This window comes from Apteryx mantelli, chromosome 1, assembly GCF_036417845.1.
Source record: "Apteryx mantelli isolate bAptMan1 chromosome 1, bAptMan1.hap1, whole genome shotgun sequence".
Classification (NCBI taxonomy): domain Eukaryota; kingdom Metazoa; phylum Chordata; class Aves; order Apterygiformes; family Apterygidae; genus Apteryx; species Apteryx mantelli.
Window position 1 is genome coordinate 132,789,787 of NC_089978.1, and position 19,511 is coordinate 132,809,297.

At 38.8% G+C, this 19,511-nt stretch overlaps 1 protein-coding gene across 1 annotated transcript in view; it reads left to right on the top strand.

The window, feature by feature from the left end:
• The window catches only part of STXBP5L (syntaxin binding protein 5L), a 220,723-nt gene that overhangs the window by 15,942 nt on the left and 185,270 nt on the right, over nucleotides 1-19,511 (top strand). Inside the window, exon 2 of the mRNA XM_067302244.1 lies at nucleotides 1,501-1,598. Within this exon, the coding sequence (XP_067158345.1) occupies nucleotides 1,501-1,598 (98 nt within the window). The remainder of the gene's footprint in view (nucleotides 1-1,500; nucleotides 1,599-19,511) is intronic.

A 19,511-nucleotide genomic window follows, 5' to 3' on the forward strand; every position in this document is an offset into this window, starting at 1 on the left:
TTGTGACATGAGAGGTAAAAACATTTTTATAGAATATCAGTCTAGTTCCATTTTAGGTGTCGAAAATCAAATTGTTTAGTCTGCGCAATCCTACTACTAGAGAAGATGAGAAAATAAAAATAAAAAAACAAAACACTCATACAAAACACCAAACCAGAAACAGAGTTGTGGAGATCTTTAATAATTGTCTACATTAACATAAAAAAATCAGTTACTATTTTGCAAGTTACTGAAGTAGTATATATTTCTAAATTTTTGGAGTCTGGAAACTAGTAATTAGCATTTTTTTAAAGACATCCCTTATCAGCAATAATTAAAATACAGGATGAGTAAGATTTCTTTTAAGGAAGAGTTTATTTGCTGAACAACATGCATTTGGTTGTTCCCAAACTACTTGTGAATGTCAGTTGAAGTGTTTCCAGCTGGAAAGAAAGAAATCAGAGTTGGAGTGATACAGCTGTAGAGATCATCAGCTGCCTTTTACTCAAAAGGTCTGCAATTAAGGACTCCCTCTTGTTGAAGTTGTTCCATAGGGACTGCTGAATACTTCAGCAGACACAGATCACGAACAAGATAATTTCAAGGAAGAAAAAATATCTGAAAATGTTAAACTTCATTTGGTCCAAAGCACTTCCTCTCCAGTCCCAGCTGTATACTAAAAAAGGCAATTTGTTACCCAACCTTAGGTAAGCAGTCACACCCATTACAGTTTCTTTTTTATTATTATTTATATAGTTTAGTGTAGTTATTCTCATTCTTTTTCTTATGCTAGAGTCTTACTCCTTCATGAAAATCAGGTAGGTCATATTGGTCATAAACCTCAGGCTAATATTTTTTTAAATATTATTGTCTTCAAACTCAAGCATGCATTACACCATGCTCAGTTCATTTATTCCCCAAGGTCTCTTTTCAACAATTAGAATTAAAAGTATAACATTATAAATAAAGATTAAGAAAGGATGGGTGGTTCAGTTGCTCATTTTGAGAACATCTTTGGTAGGTTATTTTTTTAAATGATATTAAGGATTTTTACCTCATAGACTCAATTCAATTTTTTTTTTTTTTGGATCTCTCACTGTGGACATATTCCATTTCTTTCTACTGCTGCTGTTTGTGACAGTGTTTTAAAAGCATATTAAATGTATTTTTTTTTCAATTTACAATTACAGCTGCCTGACATATTAAGGTTATCTTTTAATATACCATATAAGCAAAATATACCAGTTAGATGGCAAGATATGCCAATATATACTTTGTTATAATAAAAGCATATAAAAATAAAAGCATATAAAATAGTACAGAATAAATAGCATGATTTGAAATTGGCATGCATGAAATTCAGAATGTTACATCTTTTTTAATACTTTTCTTGAAATGTATTGCAAACAATACAACATAAAGCAAAATACAGATTCTCTTCCTATACAGGTAAAATAAAACATAAACTTGTTCTCTGTTGTTACAAATCATTCACTTTGACTTTCATTTGTTTTATTTCAGACGGTTCGCCATGGTTTTCCTTATCTACCCACTGCCTTAGCTTTTGACCCAGTTCAGAAAATTCTGGCAATTGGGACAAGAACAGGAGCCATAAGAATGTATCCTTTTTTATTCAGAATTTACATGCTTTCTATATATTTGTAATACAGTGATATGAGTCATCTTTACTTCCACAAGCACTCAGGTAAGATTATATTTTATGATATTATATTCTACTTCATTCTATTTTCCTATATGGATCAGAAAAGGATGTGTTGCTGAGGAATTACTATTAGTTTATTAATGTGTCTAAAGGAGAATTTTTTGAACAAGAGTTTTTGGCATATGTTCAATATTGGTTAATAAAAAGCACAACCAATTTTTGGTTTTCAGTATGTAAAGGTAGAGATAACCACAAAGTGATAATGAACAAGGTGTGAACATCATGCTAGCAATAAATATATTAATTGGTGCAATGCAGCTAACAAACTGGAGGGGTTTGCAATGTAGATATCTATGTATGAGATCTTTGTCACACTCTCCCCAGTGAATGGTGGGAAATAGGCAATTCTAGGGCACAGTCCAACTCCTGGAGGAGGTGTCTCGAAAAGGTCAAATAAAACACTCCAAAAGTGCCTGTTTCTCTTTATTAATTATAAAGGTACTCTAGTGCCAGTAACTTATGTCTGCATTTTTATACCATAGTAATTTTAAGTTAGGTGTCTACACAGAATGAATTGAACATAAATATAATGAATATATTCCAGTTTGATGACACTACATATAAAGTAAGAAAAAAAAAAGAAAAAAGAATGTTACAGGAAGATTTAAGTGTTACAGGATACAGAAGTAATAAAAGTAATGCTTTTTTATAATCACTTATACCTAAATAAATTCAAGGGTTGAAAGTAGGGAACAATGCTTTAAAAAATACTAAACTAACGTTTTCTGGTTCTTTTGCTCCCATTGTTCCCAAGATAGCTATGAACCTAATGAACCCCCCAAAGGCAGCTTACAAATTAAAGAAAAATTTCCTCCTGGAGAATCTGACTGTGCCTCACGTAACATGACTAAAACTGGGAATATTGATTTCCTCCATTTTTAGGTGCTCTTGTTCTGAATAGTTGCATTTTTGTAAGCCTAGTTCTAATTGTAATCCAGAGATTTCCACAAAACTCAAATAAACCAGTTATACCATGAAGTTTGCTTTGATGATTCTACTCAATATTTACCTAAATGAAGTAGATTGTAATTACGTATTGAATAGAATATATTCTAAGTGCAAAGTTCCCATGAATTTGTGCACTTCTGAGAAAGTGCAAGTTTGATAGTCATGCTTTCTTCTTCTAGGAGCTATCCTAAATTAGGAAGCTAGAGCTTTTTCTCTGGAAGCTTCATTCCTATCATCTTCTATAAGAGGAGGGATTGGGAATTTCATAGGTAATATAGGTGTTGTAGGAAGAAGACCTTGCAGAAGGTTAACTCCTTAGCCCACCTCTCCTTTCCATTTCAGTAGCCAGGCTTTTGCAGGAGCTGTGCTGCCACTGGCTAGACATCCTACACCTACATAAATCCCTCCTTTAAGAAACATGTAGGTACAGAGACTGATTTAATACTTCTTTATGTAGCATTAAGTTAAATCTGCATGTCTTCTGCCACAGGAATGGAACATACTCTGGAAAACAGCTGTATGCCTAACCTTACATAAAACTCTATATAATCACCTATGGAAATGGCTTATAAGGGTCAGAGGAACAGGTGGGAAGAATGTTTTTTCAAGCATCTCTTCCTTCAGTATCTCTTCTCTGTTTCTGCTAGCAAAACCCTCCTTCGTTCACAGAAAACTTTCTACCAATTCTACCTGAATCAAACAAAAACATCCAAATTACCAGACTATTTGAATTTTTAAGAATATTAATTTCTCATCTCATAACAAGTGCCTATCTGCTTTGGCACACAGAGCCTAATTTGCAGAACTGAGCACTGAGTCAATGCGAGCTGTGCTTTGAGGAATGGGGGTGCTGTAAAAGGAATTATTTATTTATTTTAAATCAAACTTTTCAATGTGACACTGAAATGTTTATGGAACTTATTCCATAAAAACCTAGGTGGAGACTAATATGTTTGTGTTTTTACACAGGACTGAGCAGTGATAGTAAAACAGGGCCTGGGACCACACACTGAACACCACTTATTTAAGCCAACTTTGTTACAATCATTTGTAATTGTTGAAGTTAGGCTATAAGATTCATAGTGAATACAGTGAAAAATTTTAAAGCAAACTAAAATAATACAGATTTTAATGGCTCTCAACTTTCCACAGTATCCTGTAAAAATATTCTTAATAGAGCAACACAATTTCATTTTGCCATGAAATTGATTAGTGTTAGATAATAGAATGAGATAATTTGTTCCACACATTCATTGTATTCTGTTTTGTTGGTGCTTCTAAGCAGTACTGTGGATGGAATGAAAGGACAGACTGTTTGGCTACCATCAGAGAAATGCATTCCAGTTTTGGTATTTTTATTTTGGTAGTACCAAAAGGGCCTAGTCTGGATCAGCCTGTCTTGTGCTGGGCAGCAAAAAGTCATGACATGAGAGAATTTATGTTTAATATTCATGTAGTGATATGGAACAAGTTTTCCTGTGATCAGTGTAAATCACATAGTGGTATCATTACTTCCCTATCTTTCCAGAAGATTCACAGAGTGCTAGAATGTCTATTGGTAGCAAGTTGAGAGCAAGAGCTCTCAAAAGGCAAGCTATTTTCAAAGAATATGAAGTGAGTATCTCAATATTGGGAATTACGGTTTAACATCAAGCCTTTGGGTGATCATTTCAAATGTTCAAGCTGCACTACTAAAACTGACTATGCTAAATTGGCCTGAAATAGAGCATATTATTCAAAAGTTCCCATTAGAGTACAGAGATAAATGAACGTTCATTTTGGTATGAGAATCAATTTGTTTTCCCCCAGACTTCTTTTCTGGTTGCTTTAGATGCAACTGCTATAGCTTCTATAGCAATGGGAATTGCTGTTGCTATGCTTTACTGATCCTATCAGTCTCCTTGGGATTTTCAAGGAACTTTAGACAACAATGTAGGTTTTACCATTTGATGACTACAGAGTACTGGATCCTCATAGGAACAACTATGCTCCAGCCCTAGAATGAATGCACTGCAAGTTATCTATGAAAGATTTTCTTTCTATTACCAACACAGGCTACCAAAATCTGCAGATAAAAGACAAAAAAACCCACTCTTTAAACAATTGCTATGTCGTCTGGTCATCCTTCTCCTTCATCCTAAACACAGAAAATTTCATCTCCCCTCTGAGAACAATTTATTTCCTTTTTGAACCTTTCTGTCAGCTCCCATACTTTTGATCATTGCTCAGATCATCATTCAGATCATTGCTTATTACCATTATACCTGGACTATCCTTGTTTCTGGCAAACAAGTTCAAGTTTTAAGGCTATGAAACTGAATTTCTTTTCTTACCATCTCCATACTCCTCTCTTCTCATAGTCCAGTGAACTTTATGACATTAAATGCGATAATCAGAGACTGCACATTGTTTTACTGTCAGAGAAGGTTCTATATCACTACAGAATGGGCAGAGAAATTAAGAAACTTAATCAGACTGAGGTCTCTTCTTCATTTCAGAGGAAAAGGAGAAGTCGTCTGAGGTTTTGTAGCATCCTAGATCTGAATTAAAATCCTAGCTGGAACATTAAAATCAGTGTTGTTAGCAATGATTATTCCAATATCATATCTGAAGAAGTGTCATGCTGCTCTCAGATTTCAGAATACAAATTTCTATATTGTCTTTTATCCAGCTCGCAAATGCTTGCTAAAATGCGTGATAGGTACTCTCTGGAGTCACTAAGTCCTTTCCTTTGGACTTCTTCCATCACATCAAAGATGTGATTAGCCAGTATAGTGACCTATTTCAAGCACATGAGCCATCTAAGTATAATTGTAATTGAGTAACTGATTAGCTTGTGGTCAGCTGAAGTAACAAATTCTAAAAGATCTTCAGACCATTCTGTAGCTGTTGTCATCTTTCTTTATTAAGAAATGAGAGAAAGTCTGTCTTAAATCCAGTGCAAATAAAATGACTTGGCCTCCATACCAGTGAAAGCTTATCCACCATCAAGGCATTTAAATTAATAAAATATCTTTGAACACATTTAAACTGTTATATTGTTATTCATAATACATCTTTTCCAGACTTATGCAATTCATGTTGTCATGGATGCTGGCACTGGGGTATGCAAATCTTCATTTTCACTGTTCGTTGCTCAAGTAAAAAAGCAAGCCATGCCCAACACTTACAAGGCCTTTCTAAAAGGCATAGCAGCTTGCTCTCTTCCAATGTTATCAGACAATGTAGCAGCCATTTTACGCCTGCAGTAGCCATTTTATACCTCAGCAAACAAAATTATTATGACTCACTGCCACATGAAAGTGGTGGTGTTGCTCTGCCCTCCCATCTCGCCTGACTCCATGGTGCATCATTGTTCTGACTCTGTCTAGTGCTCATCAGATCTTTCCACAAGCAATCCAGTTCACAAACCTGGCAAAAAAACTCTTTTTTTTTTTTTCTTTTGCTGTGTTATTTTTTTGCCAGGTTAGTGAGCTGAACTGTCTGGTGCTTGTCTCTGATATTTGTCAGAGTGATGCATAAAAACAAAACAAAAATTTTACAGACTCTGCTCAGGAGAGGTTCTGATTTATGCATCATATTGGGTATCATTCTTCTGACCTGTTTGATGTGTTTCTTCCCATGCTTTCTTAGCAAGGGTAATTTTTGTATGTCAAATATAGTACAGCAATGCTACTTTAATAGGTGTATCTGGTGAAAAAACAAAGCATGGCTTCAAGACTATCACAGTTCTACCCATGAAACAGCCAATAATCATATATTTGATTCCAGAGTTCCTGTCCCAAGTAAAGGGGAAGGTGGAATCTAAATCTAAGATAGCTCCATTGACTAGCAACTGATGTATACTGAGAGATCGCATTACTGGGAAGTACAGTTCAAGCTGTTTGTGCCCTATTGAAAAAAATAAGACAAAGAGAACAAATAGCAGTAATTAATTCATGGACCTGTTGTGTATGTAGAATTCAGAGGAGGGATGGAAATTTACAGTCGTTAAAGGAAGTGTGGTAAAGAATGTTTGACATCATGTTTGATGTCCTTAAAAAGAAAGAAGAGAAAATAACTTGAGGTTTTGGTCTCTGAGAAGGGTGGCATAGCATCTAAATATAAGTGTGACAAATTTACTCTCCCTGGAACTGCTGTCTCCTAATCTAAACAAGGTTTCATTAGATCTTTATCCTTAAAATAAGCAAACTGTGTTCCATGCTGTTTACTCTGTGTGATTTATTGGGCAGATGGAATGGGGGAAGCACAGACAAGATCATAAAACCAAAGTTCTGTTGTTTGACTTGGAAAAATCATTGATGTATTTCATCTTTATTTCATTGTGCAATATATTTGGGATTTTTCCAGAGCACTTCAGTGATTCAGGAACACAAACCTCACTGAGAGTCAGTGAAATAAGTTCTTCTGAATATTCCTCCGATCACTGATATATGTATATATGTATCTTTATATGTACAGATACCTAAATAGGCTATTATGGAAATTAATTTATTGTCAATCTACAAGAATACAAAGGTATTGTAAAATATAGAACATATATCAAATTCACTTGTATCATTAAATCTGAAAGGACCAGAGTTCAGGGAATTTTAAATCTGTACTGAGATTATTATGCATCTGGTTATATGTGCACTCATCTGTATATACATATTAAGTCTATGCATATATGCATATATTTGGGTCCATTCAGCTCCCAAGCCCCTTTTATACTTTTTAAGTAACAGGTTTGTTACAGTTAAATGTATCACTTTCAGTTGATGTTTATCTAGGAGACAAAAATTGAATTTAACATCTGCAAACAAATCTACTAAGAAAAAATATATTTTTGTATATTCTGAGATGCACATAAAAATAGCATACAAGTGGATGGATCTGGCAACATTTTAATTAGAGATGAGAAATATGTTCATGATCACTGTCTGGAGAAACTATTCTGGGTGTTTGCTTCAAGAATTTTTTGGAGTTTATTAAAAAAAACTTCTTGTGATAATGAAAAGATGCCTATTGGTGATAGGCAACTACCTTAAAGAAGTGATGAGCTTCAGTTAGACTATGTGTGAAGTACAGAGCATCTCACCTTTGCCTACCTTTTTTGTTCAAAGCTTTCAGTCATCAAGAGAAGTGTTGTCATGCACAGGAAGTAATACACATCAATTTGCCCTCCCTCCTAGTCTGTTAATTATCTTTTTAGACAGCTATCCCTGAACTAAGGTTAAAACATCCTTTACATGCAGAAATTTGTAGTTATATTATGTACCTATTTATTTTGACTTTTTTCTTCTTTTGCTTTTGTCTTTTGTGTAGGGAATGCTTTTGGTGGGAGAAAATTAATATTTCTCCAAATAACTTAAGAAAACTACTCTCTCACAAAAAAGCAAACCCAAAGCATATAGGTACATACATATGCTGAGATTCTTTTTGCATTGTGAAATAGTTTGAAAATAACATTGTGAAGCAATGTTACCACCTCTTTAAGGGAAGTTCTCAAATGTACAGTCAAATCATGCTGGATGTATCCCAGAAAGCCATTACTCTGCTCTGTCTGGATGACATAAACAACAAGAGGTAGATAAGCAGGACAGGGTGCATTAAAAGCTGGATAAGCTTCTACATATAGTAACTGCCTAGATTCTGGGTATCAAGCAGGACCTGACTCCCAGATTTTGTCTATGTTGATCTGAAGCCCAAAGAATGGGGACTAAATGTGCTAGGTGCGAAAAGTAAAGATTCCTCTACGTCAAGAAAGACACCATAGAAAGATTGAGAGAAGTAGAAGTATATAGTACAAGTCAATGATTAAAGACAAAAAATCTTTATTATTCTTTTGACAAGAATAATGAAATAGGATAGGTTTGCTCAGACCTTCGTTTCTTCATTTTGGCTATCTTGTATTACAATGCAAAAACTGCATGAATATGAATTTGATAATAGATTTGTGAAGTTAAGGTAGTAGGCACTGTTTACTGGGTCTCAAGTTTCAGCACAGATTGACTTTGAGAAGTATTAAAGTTTAAAAACATGTGCCAACTCTATAATTTTACTAGGGATATGGGACAAACGAGTTTTGTCCCTCTGTTTTGTGATAAAATCATTTTTAGAACCTTTTTTTGTCCATCAGCTGCTGATCATCCCACATCCTGAGGACAATACTTGTGTTTACTACAGGCCACCTGATCAGGATGAGGAAGTCGATGAGGCCTTCTACAGACAGCTGGAAGTAGCCTCACGATCACAGGCCCTGGTTCTCATGGGGGACTTCAACCACCCCGATATCTGCTGGAAAGACAACACAGCTAGGCACAAACAGTCCTGGAGGTTCCTGCAGAGCATTGGTAGCAACTTCTTGACACAGGTGGTGGAGGAGCCAACAAGGAGAGGTGTGCTGCTGGACCTCGTACTAACAAACAAAGAAGGACTGGTTGAAGATGTGAAGGTCAGGGGCAGCCTTGGCTGCAGTGACCATGAGATCGTGGAGTTCAGTATCCTGCGAGGAGGCAGCAGGGCACCAAGTAGGATCGCAACCCTGGACTTGAGGAGAGCAAACTTTGGCCTCTTCAGGGACCTACTTGGAGGAATCCCATGGGTTAGGGCCCTAGAAGGAAGGGGCGTTCAGGAGAGCTGGTTAATATTCAAACATCACTTCCTCCAGGCTCAAGAGCGGTGCATCCCTATGAGTAGGAAGTCAAGCAAAGGAGGCAGGAGACCTGCATGGATGAGCAAGGAGCTCCTGGCAAAACTCAACCAGAAGAAGGAAGTATACAGAAAGTGGAAAGGGGGTCAGGCCACTTGGGAGGAATATAGGAACGTTGTCAGAGTATGCAGGGATGCGACGAGGAAGGCTAAGGCCCGTTTGGAATTAAATCTGGTGAGAGATGTCAGGGACAGCAAGAAGGGCTTCTTCAAATACCTCAGCAGCAAAAGGAAAACTAGGGAAAATGTGGGCCCGCTGCTGAATGGGGTGGGTGCCCTGGTGATGAAGGATGCAGAGAAGGCAGAGTTACTGAATGCCTTCTTTGCTTCAGTCTTTACTGCTCAGGACAGCCCTCAGGAACCCCAGACCCTGGAGGCAAGAGAGAAAGTCTGCAGAAAGGAAGACTTTCCCTTGGTCGAGGAGGATCAGGTTAGAGATCATTTAAGCAAACTTGACACCCACAAATCCATGGGCCCTGATGGGATGCACCCACGAGTGCTGAGGGAGCTGGCGGATGTCATTGCTAAGCCACTCTCCATCATCTCTGAGAGGTCATGGAGGACAGGAGAGGTGCCTGAGGACTGGAAGAAAGCCAATGTCACCCCAGTCTTCAAAAAGGGCAAGAAGGAGGACCCAGGGAACTACAGGCCAGTCAGCCTCACCTGCATCCCTGGAAAGGTGATGGAGCAGCTCATCCTGGAGGCCATCTCCAAGCATGTGGAGGACAAGAAGGTGATCAGGAGTAGTCAGCATGGCTTCACCAAGGGGAAATCATGCTTAACCAACCTGAGAGCCTTCTATGCTGGAATGACTGGCTGGGTAGATGAGGGGAGAGCAGTGGATGTTGTCTCCCTTGACTTCAGCAAGGCTTTTGACACTGTCTCCCATAACATCCTCATAGGCAAGCTCAGGAAGTGTGGGCTAGATGAGTGGACAGTGAGGTGGATTGAGAACTGGCTGAATGGCAGAGCTCAGAGAGTTGTGATCAGTGGCACAGAGTCTAGTTGGAGGCCTGTAGCTAGTGGTGTCCCCCAGGGGTCAGTCCTGGGTCCAGTCTTGTTCAACTTCTTCCTCAATGACCTGGCTGAAGGGACAGAGTGCACCCTCAGCAAGTTTGCTGATGATACAAAACTGGGAGGAGTGGTGGATACCCCAGAGGGCTGTGCTGCCCTTCAGAGAGACCTGGACAGGCTGGAGAGGTGGGCGGAGACGAACCTCATGAAGTTCAACAAAGGCAAGTGCAGGGTCCTGCACCTGGGGAGGAATAACCCCCGGCACCAGTACAGGTTGGGGGCTGACCTGCTGGAAAGCAGCTCTGCCGAGAAGGACCTGGGAGTGCTGATGGACACCAAGTTAAGCATGAGGCAGCAATGTGCCCTTGTGGCCAAGAAGGCCAATGGTATCCTGGGGTGCATCAGGAAGAGTGTTGCCAGCAGGTCCAGGGAGGGGATCCTCCCCCTCTACTCAGTCCTAGTGAGGCCACATCTGGAGTACTGTGTCCAGTTCTGGGCTCCCCAGTACAAGAGGGATGTGGCACTACTGGAGCAAGTCCAGCGAAGGGCTACAAAGATGATTAGGGGACTGGAGCATCTCTCTTATGAGGAAAGGCTGAGAGAGCTTGGCCTCTTTAGCCTGGGGAAGAGAAGGCTGAGAGGAGATCATATCAATGTGTACAAGTATCTGAAGGGAGGGTGTCAAGAGGATGGGACCAGACTCTTTTCAGTGGTGCCCAGCGACAGGACACGAGGCAATGGGCACAAACTGAAACACAGATGCTTCCATGTGAACATGAGGAAAAACTTTTTCACTGTGAGGGTGACAGTGCACTGGAACAGGTTTCCCAGAGAGGTTGTGGAGTCTCCTTCTCTGGAGATATTCAAAACCCTCCTGGATGCAATCCTGTGCAATGTGCTGTAGGTGACCCTGCTTGAGCAGGGGGGTTGGACTAGATGATCTCCAGAGGTCCCTTCCAACCTCAGCGATTCTGTGATTCTGTGAATACTGTCCCACAAAGCCAAGCTTGTCTCCTGGGACCAGAACCTCCAGTCAATGATACACAAAGCAAACATTGTGGCAAGGACTCCCAAAAATTCATTCTGCATTTCTTCTTCCACAAATAAAGGAGGTCCAGGAAGATGGGCTAATTCAAGTGTCCTCCCAACATAGCTTCTGCGGTTGCAGGATTAAGTTGCACTCCCCTTCTGTGGTACCTCACAGAGCTCACTGACCAAACTTGGAGTGGGGATGCAGGTCAGGGAGCAAGTTCCATTGTGTCCCTCAGAAATGGCACAAGCAAGAACAAGAAAATCAGGAATAAGACCTTATCTGGGCACTGTTGGCACGTGCATTCAAATGGGCAATGATGTGCTCATGTAATCTGTGGCAGGCACACTGAAGGCCAATTTAGTGCTTCCTAGAGGGCCTGAAACTAGGTAAGCAAAGGTTTGTGGGATACATTACCTCTAGAAAGCATCAAACCAGATGTCTCGTCTGAATAAAACCCCCTGAACCACATAGAGCGGAAATGTGAGGAGTCTCAGCACAGACTTCTGCTACAAATATAATACAGGCATAGCCAATGTTCCTGGCGTTTTCTTGTGGAAGGAGCTGTGAATGATGCAGATGGTGAGTTCCATCTACCTATCTTCAATTAAGATCCATTAAGATCCATTTTTTTTCCGAAAACAATATAACAACTTTCAGTTGCTACTCAAAAATGGTCTTCTGGCCACATAGTCAACAACCAGTCTTGGTCTCAGATTCCATAATATCATATAGAAATGCCAGATTTATCAATCATCTGTTCAAGTAATGGAACAAACTCTGAAACAAAATCAGACAACATGCAACCTCCAATAACATGATTTCAATGTGAAAGACTAGGAGTTAGCTTAAGTAGTTTAGAAAAGCAACTTTATTTATGAAGCACACAGGTAGTTATATTTCTTCACTTTTTTTTTCGTAACTTCAATGTCTCTTTATTGGGATGCATCAGAGGTGATAATATGACAGAGGAAAAAAATCACTGAAATAGGCAGATTGTCAAGTGACTACTTGTTTCCTCTTGGCAAGGTGAATCCTTTATGGTTAATCAATGCTGACTAAAATGTAACCAGCAGCAGGTAAGGGAAGCATATGTCCACAGCAGTGGGAATCATATTTCAAAAGACATATGCTCTCCTCCTGCAGAAAGTATCCTTCAAAATTTTTTCTCTAGCCCCACAATGCAAGAGAATGTAAATGACATATGTGACAAGGTTTTTGAATTATGCTCTGCGTTGCTATATAATGTCCTGAGCCCCTCTTCTGATATTGTGTTGTTATGCAAAGACTAGTACAATAAAACCATTCATAATAACTAACTTAAAGGCTAATAATAGTAGAATAAAACACAAACTGCATGCTATTTAAAGAATGGACAGTATGTCATTGTGCTAGCAATCCACTGCTAAAATACTTGCAAGCCATGATGGACTTAGCAAGCCAATCCTCAGTGATGCTGGATTTTGATAATAGTAAGTGTAGTCCATTCTGTTATATTTTGTCCTTCTTATTCTACGAACATTTGTTTTTTGGGCATACTGCATAAGGTATTACATCCCAGATTTTACAATTAGTGTCTTCACTTGATAGCTTCTTCTCTAAAGTTCTGCAGTACTGTTTATCTGGACTGTTATGATTTACAAATAATGATTTATAGAAAAATAGTGATCTTTACATGCTATCATTGCAAAACTTCTGCTGACTTCATTAGAAGCAGGATTCACAATGTCCTCTCTGATAACTGATAATAATTGTGCTTTCTAGTAAACAGTATTGAATTGTCTGGGATTTTCTCATTTTTCTTAATATATATTAGCAAGTCTCTAGGAATATTAGAGTGTTGCTATTTGAAATTAGCTCCAAAAATGCTCACAGGTAACATAAGCAGAAAATATTGGCACTTGCTTCTTTTGTGTTCTGGTTGATTTGGGGTTTTTTTGGTGATTGCTCCAAGAAAGTTAAAGCCCTAATCACACAGCATTAAACTGCTAGCTTTTAAGCTGTCACAACAGGTGCATTTCAAATGCTTAAATTTCTAGATGAGTTTGAGATTCTGTTTTGTTATTTATCTGTATTTTCTATAATGCAAAACTGATAGCTCTGCGACACTTTATTTACTTATTTTAACTGCTTCAGTAAATAAGGATTGGCTCAATTATGCAGTCTATACTGATGTGAGACGCATCATTTTCAAATGCACTGTGCTCCTACTATGACATAAGAAACTCTCGAATGAATCAGTGTAATGTATGGTAGACGTATACAAATATTTGAGTAAATGCATGCATTAGGCATGCAAATGAAAACTTTAGTCAGGTACACGGTCTTTTGGAAGCCTATGATCAGGACTTACAGTCTAGTCTATAAAAATAATTATTTTAAATCATTTTTGTCCTCATTATTTACACCATATAAGGTCACAAGTTCAAATGATTTCTTGGTCTCAGATGTGGGAAGATGTTTGCCCAAGTTCCAGTTGAATTATAACAGTAGTTCTTTCCTGTTCACAGCACCTTTATTGATCTTAATTTTTAGAGGTTGGAAGTTTTTAGTTTAAGTTAAATGCTTAGAGCTAAGAGTGGCTGACACAATACAACAATACTTTATCTGTTCAGGAACTTAATTTAAAATAAGTGGTTTGGTTAGGGTAAGTCTCCTATATTCCTTGCACAGACCTCATACTCTCTCTCTAATCAGTAGATTATTTACATAGCTTTAATGGCAATTTGTTTTATCTTGCTAGACAAACTGGTGAGAGGAACACCATTTTGGAATCCAAGAATGCAGTCTCTTAGATAAAAATTAAATTATAACTTTGATTTTGGCCATTTTTTAAAGAGAAAAGGAAGCAAGTGAATGGAGTGAAAAGAATTTAGGTGCCATTCAAGAAACCAAGTATGGAAGGTAGTGTTCATTTTCCTCTAGTGTATTGATAAGAGGCTCCTGGAAGATAGGAGTGAGTGCAGAGTAAGGCAGAGAAGAGATTCTTTACCTATGTCTTATTTCAGTCTGGAGAGTAACCTAACCACCAGGACAAAAGTGGCGACCAGTAGTCTTTTTTTCTTTTTTTGTGGGAGGTATGCAAGTCTTTCAATAAATTGAGCTTTGAAATGTCTAGTCAGTTTTAGGTTGTAACTGTTCAAAGATTTTCCCCAATATTTTTAAGCCAAAATGATTTGACAAATTCACATGATTCTTTAACATTTTCATTTTGTCTTTTTCTTCCTTGTCCTCCGCAAGATTTGAGAAATACCTCTACATTTTCATTAAGACTACAGAATATTTTCTTTGCATTATGCTAATGTTATAAGTTACTTTCTTGTCTGTTCTCTGAAGTCAGTTTAGTGAGAGTTGTTTATCTTTTTCCCATTCAAGATGTGGGAGATTTTCTTTATTTACTCCCTGAAGGAACTGAGCAATCCTGTTTATGCCTCAGACAGTTTTGTTAAGAAATCACATGAACGCTTGAGAGAGATAAGCATACACTCCCAGTGTTACAGCTGACTACATGGAGAACTTCAAGTCAAGTTGGAGGGAGTTTTATAAAACCATGATATGCAGACAACACATAAAGCCTTAAGATGTGATCTGTGCTTTACTCACAAGAACAGCCTCATTGAATCCCATAGTCTCAAAAACCGCATTGGAGTGTCTAAAGAAATATTTAAATGGAATTCAGACATTTAGAACTGAAGCTGAAATTCTGAATATCACTGCTCAGTTTTCTAACCTGGCAAGTGCTCAGCCTACTCAGATGCTTTAAGTGTTGCTTCTGTAGACACCCCCAAGTGTCTTACTTTCACGAGACTCAGGTAGTTCAGCATCCATCTCATGATAGATCACAAATGAGATTAATCAACTAGACACTTCTCCAGCAACCTCTGTTGAAGGATATTATCTGGCATATCTTCTTAGAGCAAGTGTACAAGATCAGACTGTACACAAAATGCAGGGATGGATACTACTGCTAGGAGTTTGTTTATGCCCATCATGTAAGATCACTTGAGATATGAAAGTCTCAGTTCAATTCTCTCACCAAAAAGGTTCAAACCTACAGATCCTACTACCCACAAGAACATTGTTACTACCAGGCTATATATATAGCTGTGAGGTACTTTTCACCTCCAAGTGCTGCACTCTGCAGGAAAAGCAAGAGCAGCCATAGCTTAATGATTTGGTCACATTATTTGAAGTAGGAATCTTGCACTCCAGTCTGTGTGGAAGGACTATTTATAAATTTTATTTTAAACAGTGATTAGATGCAATAATTATAACATCTAAAGTGATTCTCATTTTTATAGATCAGGTTATCTTAGGAAGACAGTTTGAATATCTAATTTATAATAGCTTGATATGGCTCTTTCCTAGAAGTTTTTCATAAAATAACATCTTACTCTGGAAGATCAAATGGTATCCAATACATCTAGTAGTGCATAAGTAGCTCTTAGAGCAGACTATCTGGGCCCATACATCCTGTCTTTGGTAAATGTATATATTATATATTAACAAATCACTGGATAAAATGAACAGATTATAATAATAATAGGGGCTGGAACACAAGATTTCTCCATCCCAGATGAAAGCCTGCTGTTTATGATCTCTTTTTCCCTCTCTCTGACTTAATGACTTGCCTTCTCTTTCCACCCTAAGTGAAAACAATGATCCAACCATAAGCATTTCAAGCTGTCAACTCTCTCAAGTAGGCTCTCCCAGCTAAAAAGAAAACAAAACTAGAAAATCAAGGATTTTGCTGGAACAACAGGAGAAGCAAATTGTCCTGTAAGATCACCTGTAAGAATGTTCTCTCCCATGCTCCAGAAGTTCTTAGCTTAGGAGTGCTAGCATTGCAACTCTCATCTCAGGTGAAAGAGAAGAGCAATGAAAAACTGTTTGGTTTTATAGGTTCCTTCAGTTTTAATTGAGAGATCATTCTTCTGTACTTAAAAGTAAGAAGTAGAAGAATCACTTCATTAGGCTGACAATTTTTACTACAGCAAAGAAGCTCTCTCAATTTCTTTTAAGAGGAAATTAAATCCCAGGGAAATCAATATTTGCAACAAGAAAACTGTGTAATTTTCAAGGCTGCTGAACAACTTAGGAACTTGAGATTTTTTCCAGTTGTTAAAACAAAAAAACATTTAAACTATTTTTAAAGAAGATTTTAAAGAAGACTACTGTTTTGTTTCCCAAAGTCTGTTCTTCTCCATGCTTGAACAAGCCCAGTTCCTTCAGCCTCTCCTCACAGGACACATGCTTCAGCTCTCTGACAGTCTTGGTGGCCCACTGCTGAACTTGCTCCAGTTTATTAACATCTTTTTTGTACTGGGGGATAGTACAAGTTATGGTCTAACAAGTGCTGAGTAGAGGGGGGATAATTGTTTCCCTTGATCTACTGGCTATGTTCCTGTTACTACAACCCAGGATGCTGTTGGCCTTCTTTGCTGCCAGGGCACCCTACTGCCTCATGTTCAGCTTGCTGCCTACCTCCAGGTCCCTTTTAGCAGAGTTGCCCCCAGCCAGTCAGTCCTCAGCTTGTATCATTGCAAGTGGTTCTTCCATCCCAGGTGCAGGACTTTGCATTCGTTCTTGTTAAATTTCATCAGGTTTCTGTCAGTCCATTCTTCCAGCCTGTCTAGGTCCCTCTGAATGATGACCCTTCCCTTGAATGTATCAACTTGTCTCCCCAATTTAGTGTCATCTGCCAATTTGATGAGAGCATACTCTGTCACTTCCTCCAGGCCATTAATAAAGGAGGTAATAGTCTGAAGGCTGGATGAGCCTTGACAGTCTTTCCTGAATATCACAGATATGAGGCACCAGCAAGCAGCAAACCTCCCAAAAGAGCAAGTCAGGTCAGCAGGTAGGTGCCTCCATCCCCTGCAGCAGGGAATCTCCCTCTCTTATCACCTGCTGCTTCTTCTTAGTGCTGACACGTGTTTCAGGCCAAGCCAACTCTGATACCTCCCTAGGCAGAGCTTTCATTCCTTTGTTTGCTACCAGGGGACTGAGCCTATTCTGCCATTGCAGATCTGAGGGCAGAGAAGGTGCCATTCTCCCATTGCCAGAAATCACAAGCTTCCAGCCATCCCCATCTTGGGAGTCTCCATTTGCTGCTCAATTGAACACAGCCTCACTGCACCCCTCTCTGAGCAGTTAGGGGTTAGCAGTTAGTCTCTTGTCAGACTCTCTATCTCTGTAAAGATATTCTCAATCTCTTTTTTCTTTTGCTGCAGTCTACTCACTTCCTTCCACTGCCCCTTAAGCTTGGTGACACAGCTCCTCAAGCAGAGCACACATCCTGTAAGCAAAGATACTGTCTCCCTGACCTCAGCCTCAAGGAGAAGCACCAGACCCTCACTGCAGCCTAAGACATGGGTGGCCATGTCCTCCCTCTAGAGCTCTGTCTGAGTCAAGACCTCTGATGTGGCAGAGACTGTTGTTCCAGTACGTGCTGGGGACAATGCCCTGTGGCACATCACCACCATTGCTGAGCAGTTCAAAGCTGTCTTGAGCAACACTTCTGGCCACCCTCTATGTGAACTGACACAAATTTAAGGCCAAAAAGCACAGCTGTAATGGAGAAATTCAGTGTATCATTGGTATCATATCATACAGTAGCATATTTGTCATACCAACATATTCTAGAAGTAGATTAGAACCCATGCTACACAGAAGAAAACAGAAAAACAGTTACAGTTTTACTCAGAGGAAGAATTCTGTTCTGACTTCATATCTATCAGTTAATTTAATTCTGAGCATGCAGGTAGAATGTTGTGCCTTACTTGCGTGTTTTAGTTAGCCATGGTCAGTTCTGGGGTTTCACAGAAAGACATTGGAAAGGGTAACATTAAGGGTGAAATTTTTCCTTCTTAGTTCCTTCATCTAACCAATGAGGCTCTGAAACATAGAGATAATATAAGTACAGTATAACCAGGTCTGCACCTTCAGCTCAGTCATTTTCCTTTAGTCCTGCATCAGTGCTGTCCCCCTACCTGCTCTCCAACTTTGCTTCTGCCCCTTTCAGGATTCTTCACCAATCTTATGCTTCTGGACCTCATGGGGAAGGCCTGCGTCAGGGTCCTTACCTCTGCTTTGCCATGTCGAATGCTGGAGAGAAAGCAAGGAGCACAAGAACTGAAGTTAGAGGAAATGAGAATGAAAGAATGAAGTATAGCCTCTCTGAGCTGCTGCATTCTTTGTATTTTTCTGCCTTCCATTCTGTCAGATTGGTGTCATTTTGCAAGGGGAAAGAGAGAAAAATTTGGTAATTTCCTAAAGCAGTCTAACTGGCCTTGTCTATTCCCAAAGAAGAGGAATCATAGTGCATAATCCTGTTCCCTCAGCAGGTCTGAAAGTTATGAGAGGGACTGAAACTTGTTCTGTTCTTCCTAGAATGGTATCAGGTCCAGCTAAACTTATGGGGGAGGGGTAAAGCTACCAAAACTGCTGTCACTGGTTCCATTGATACTGAAAAATAGTTTGAAGATCTCTTATGCTTTCATGGTTTAGAATAGGATTCTGAAAGTTGGCAACTGAGAAATCATAAAGGCCCACTTCCAGCAGTCTGGTAATGTGGTGCAGTTTCTGACAGGACAGGAGAAACTTGTGAAGGATGGGGACTTTCAGAAAAAATGTTCACAGTCTGTGTTTGGTGTCATCTTTGCTTTCCAGGAACAAGACTTCCACTGGTATCTAATGGTTATCTGGTTATTGGTTTCTCTTTTAGCACAAGTAGAAGAGGTTCATGCTCTATATATGCTATATACTATATATATATGCTATAAAAAGTTCACTGAGTTTGCAAAGATAAAGAATCAGGAGTTAAGTAAGGATATGTTATCTATCCTTAATTCTGCTATTTCCCATATTCAAGGCTTCACCTGTCTGATCATCAACTCTTGGACTTTGCTTTGACAGAGGATAGACAATGAAAGACTGTTACCTTGTATTCTACAGACCAAACCTAGAGTAAATATATTTCACTTCTGGTTGCTTTGATATGATATTGGCATCATGATCATAAGTAATATACAATGAAAGAGCAAATCAAGGTTGTGCATACGAATTTTGCTCTTGCGGTTGATAATCTGTAGAATTCTTAGCTTTAAAGTCTTCAATATTCAA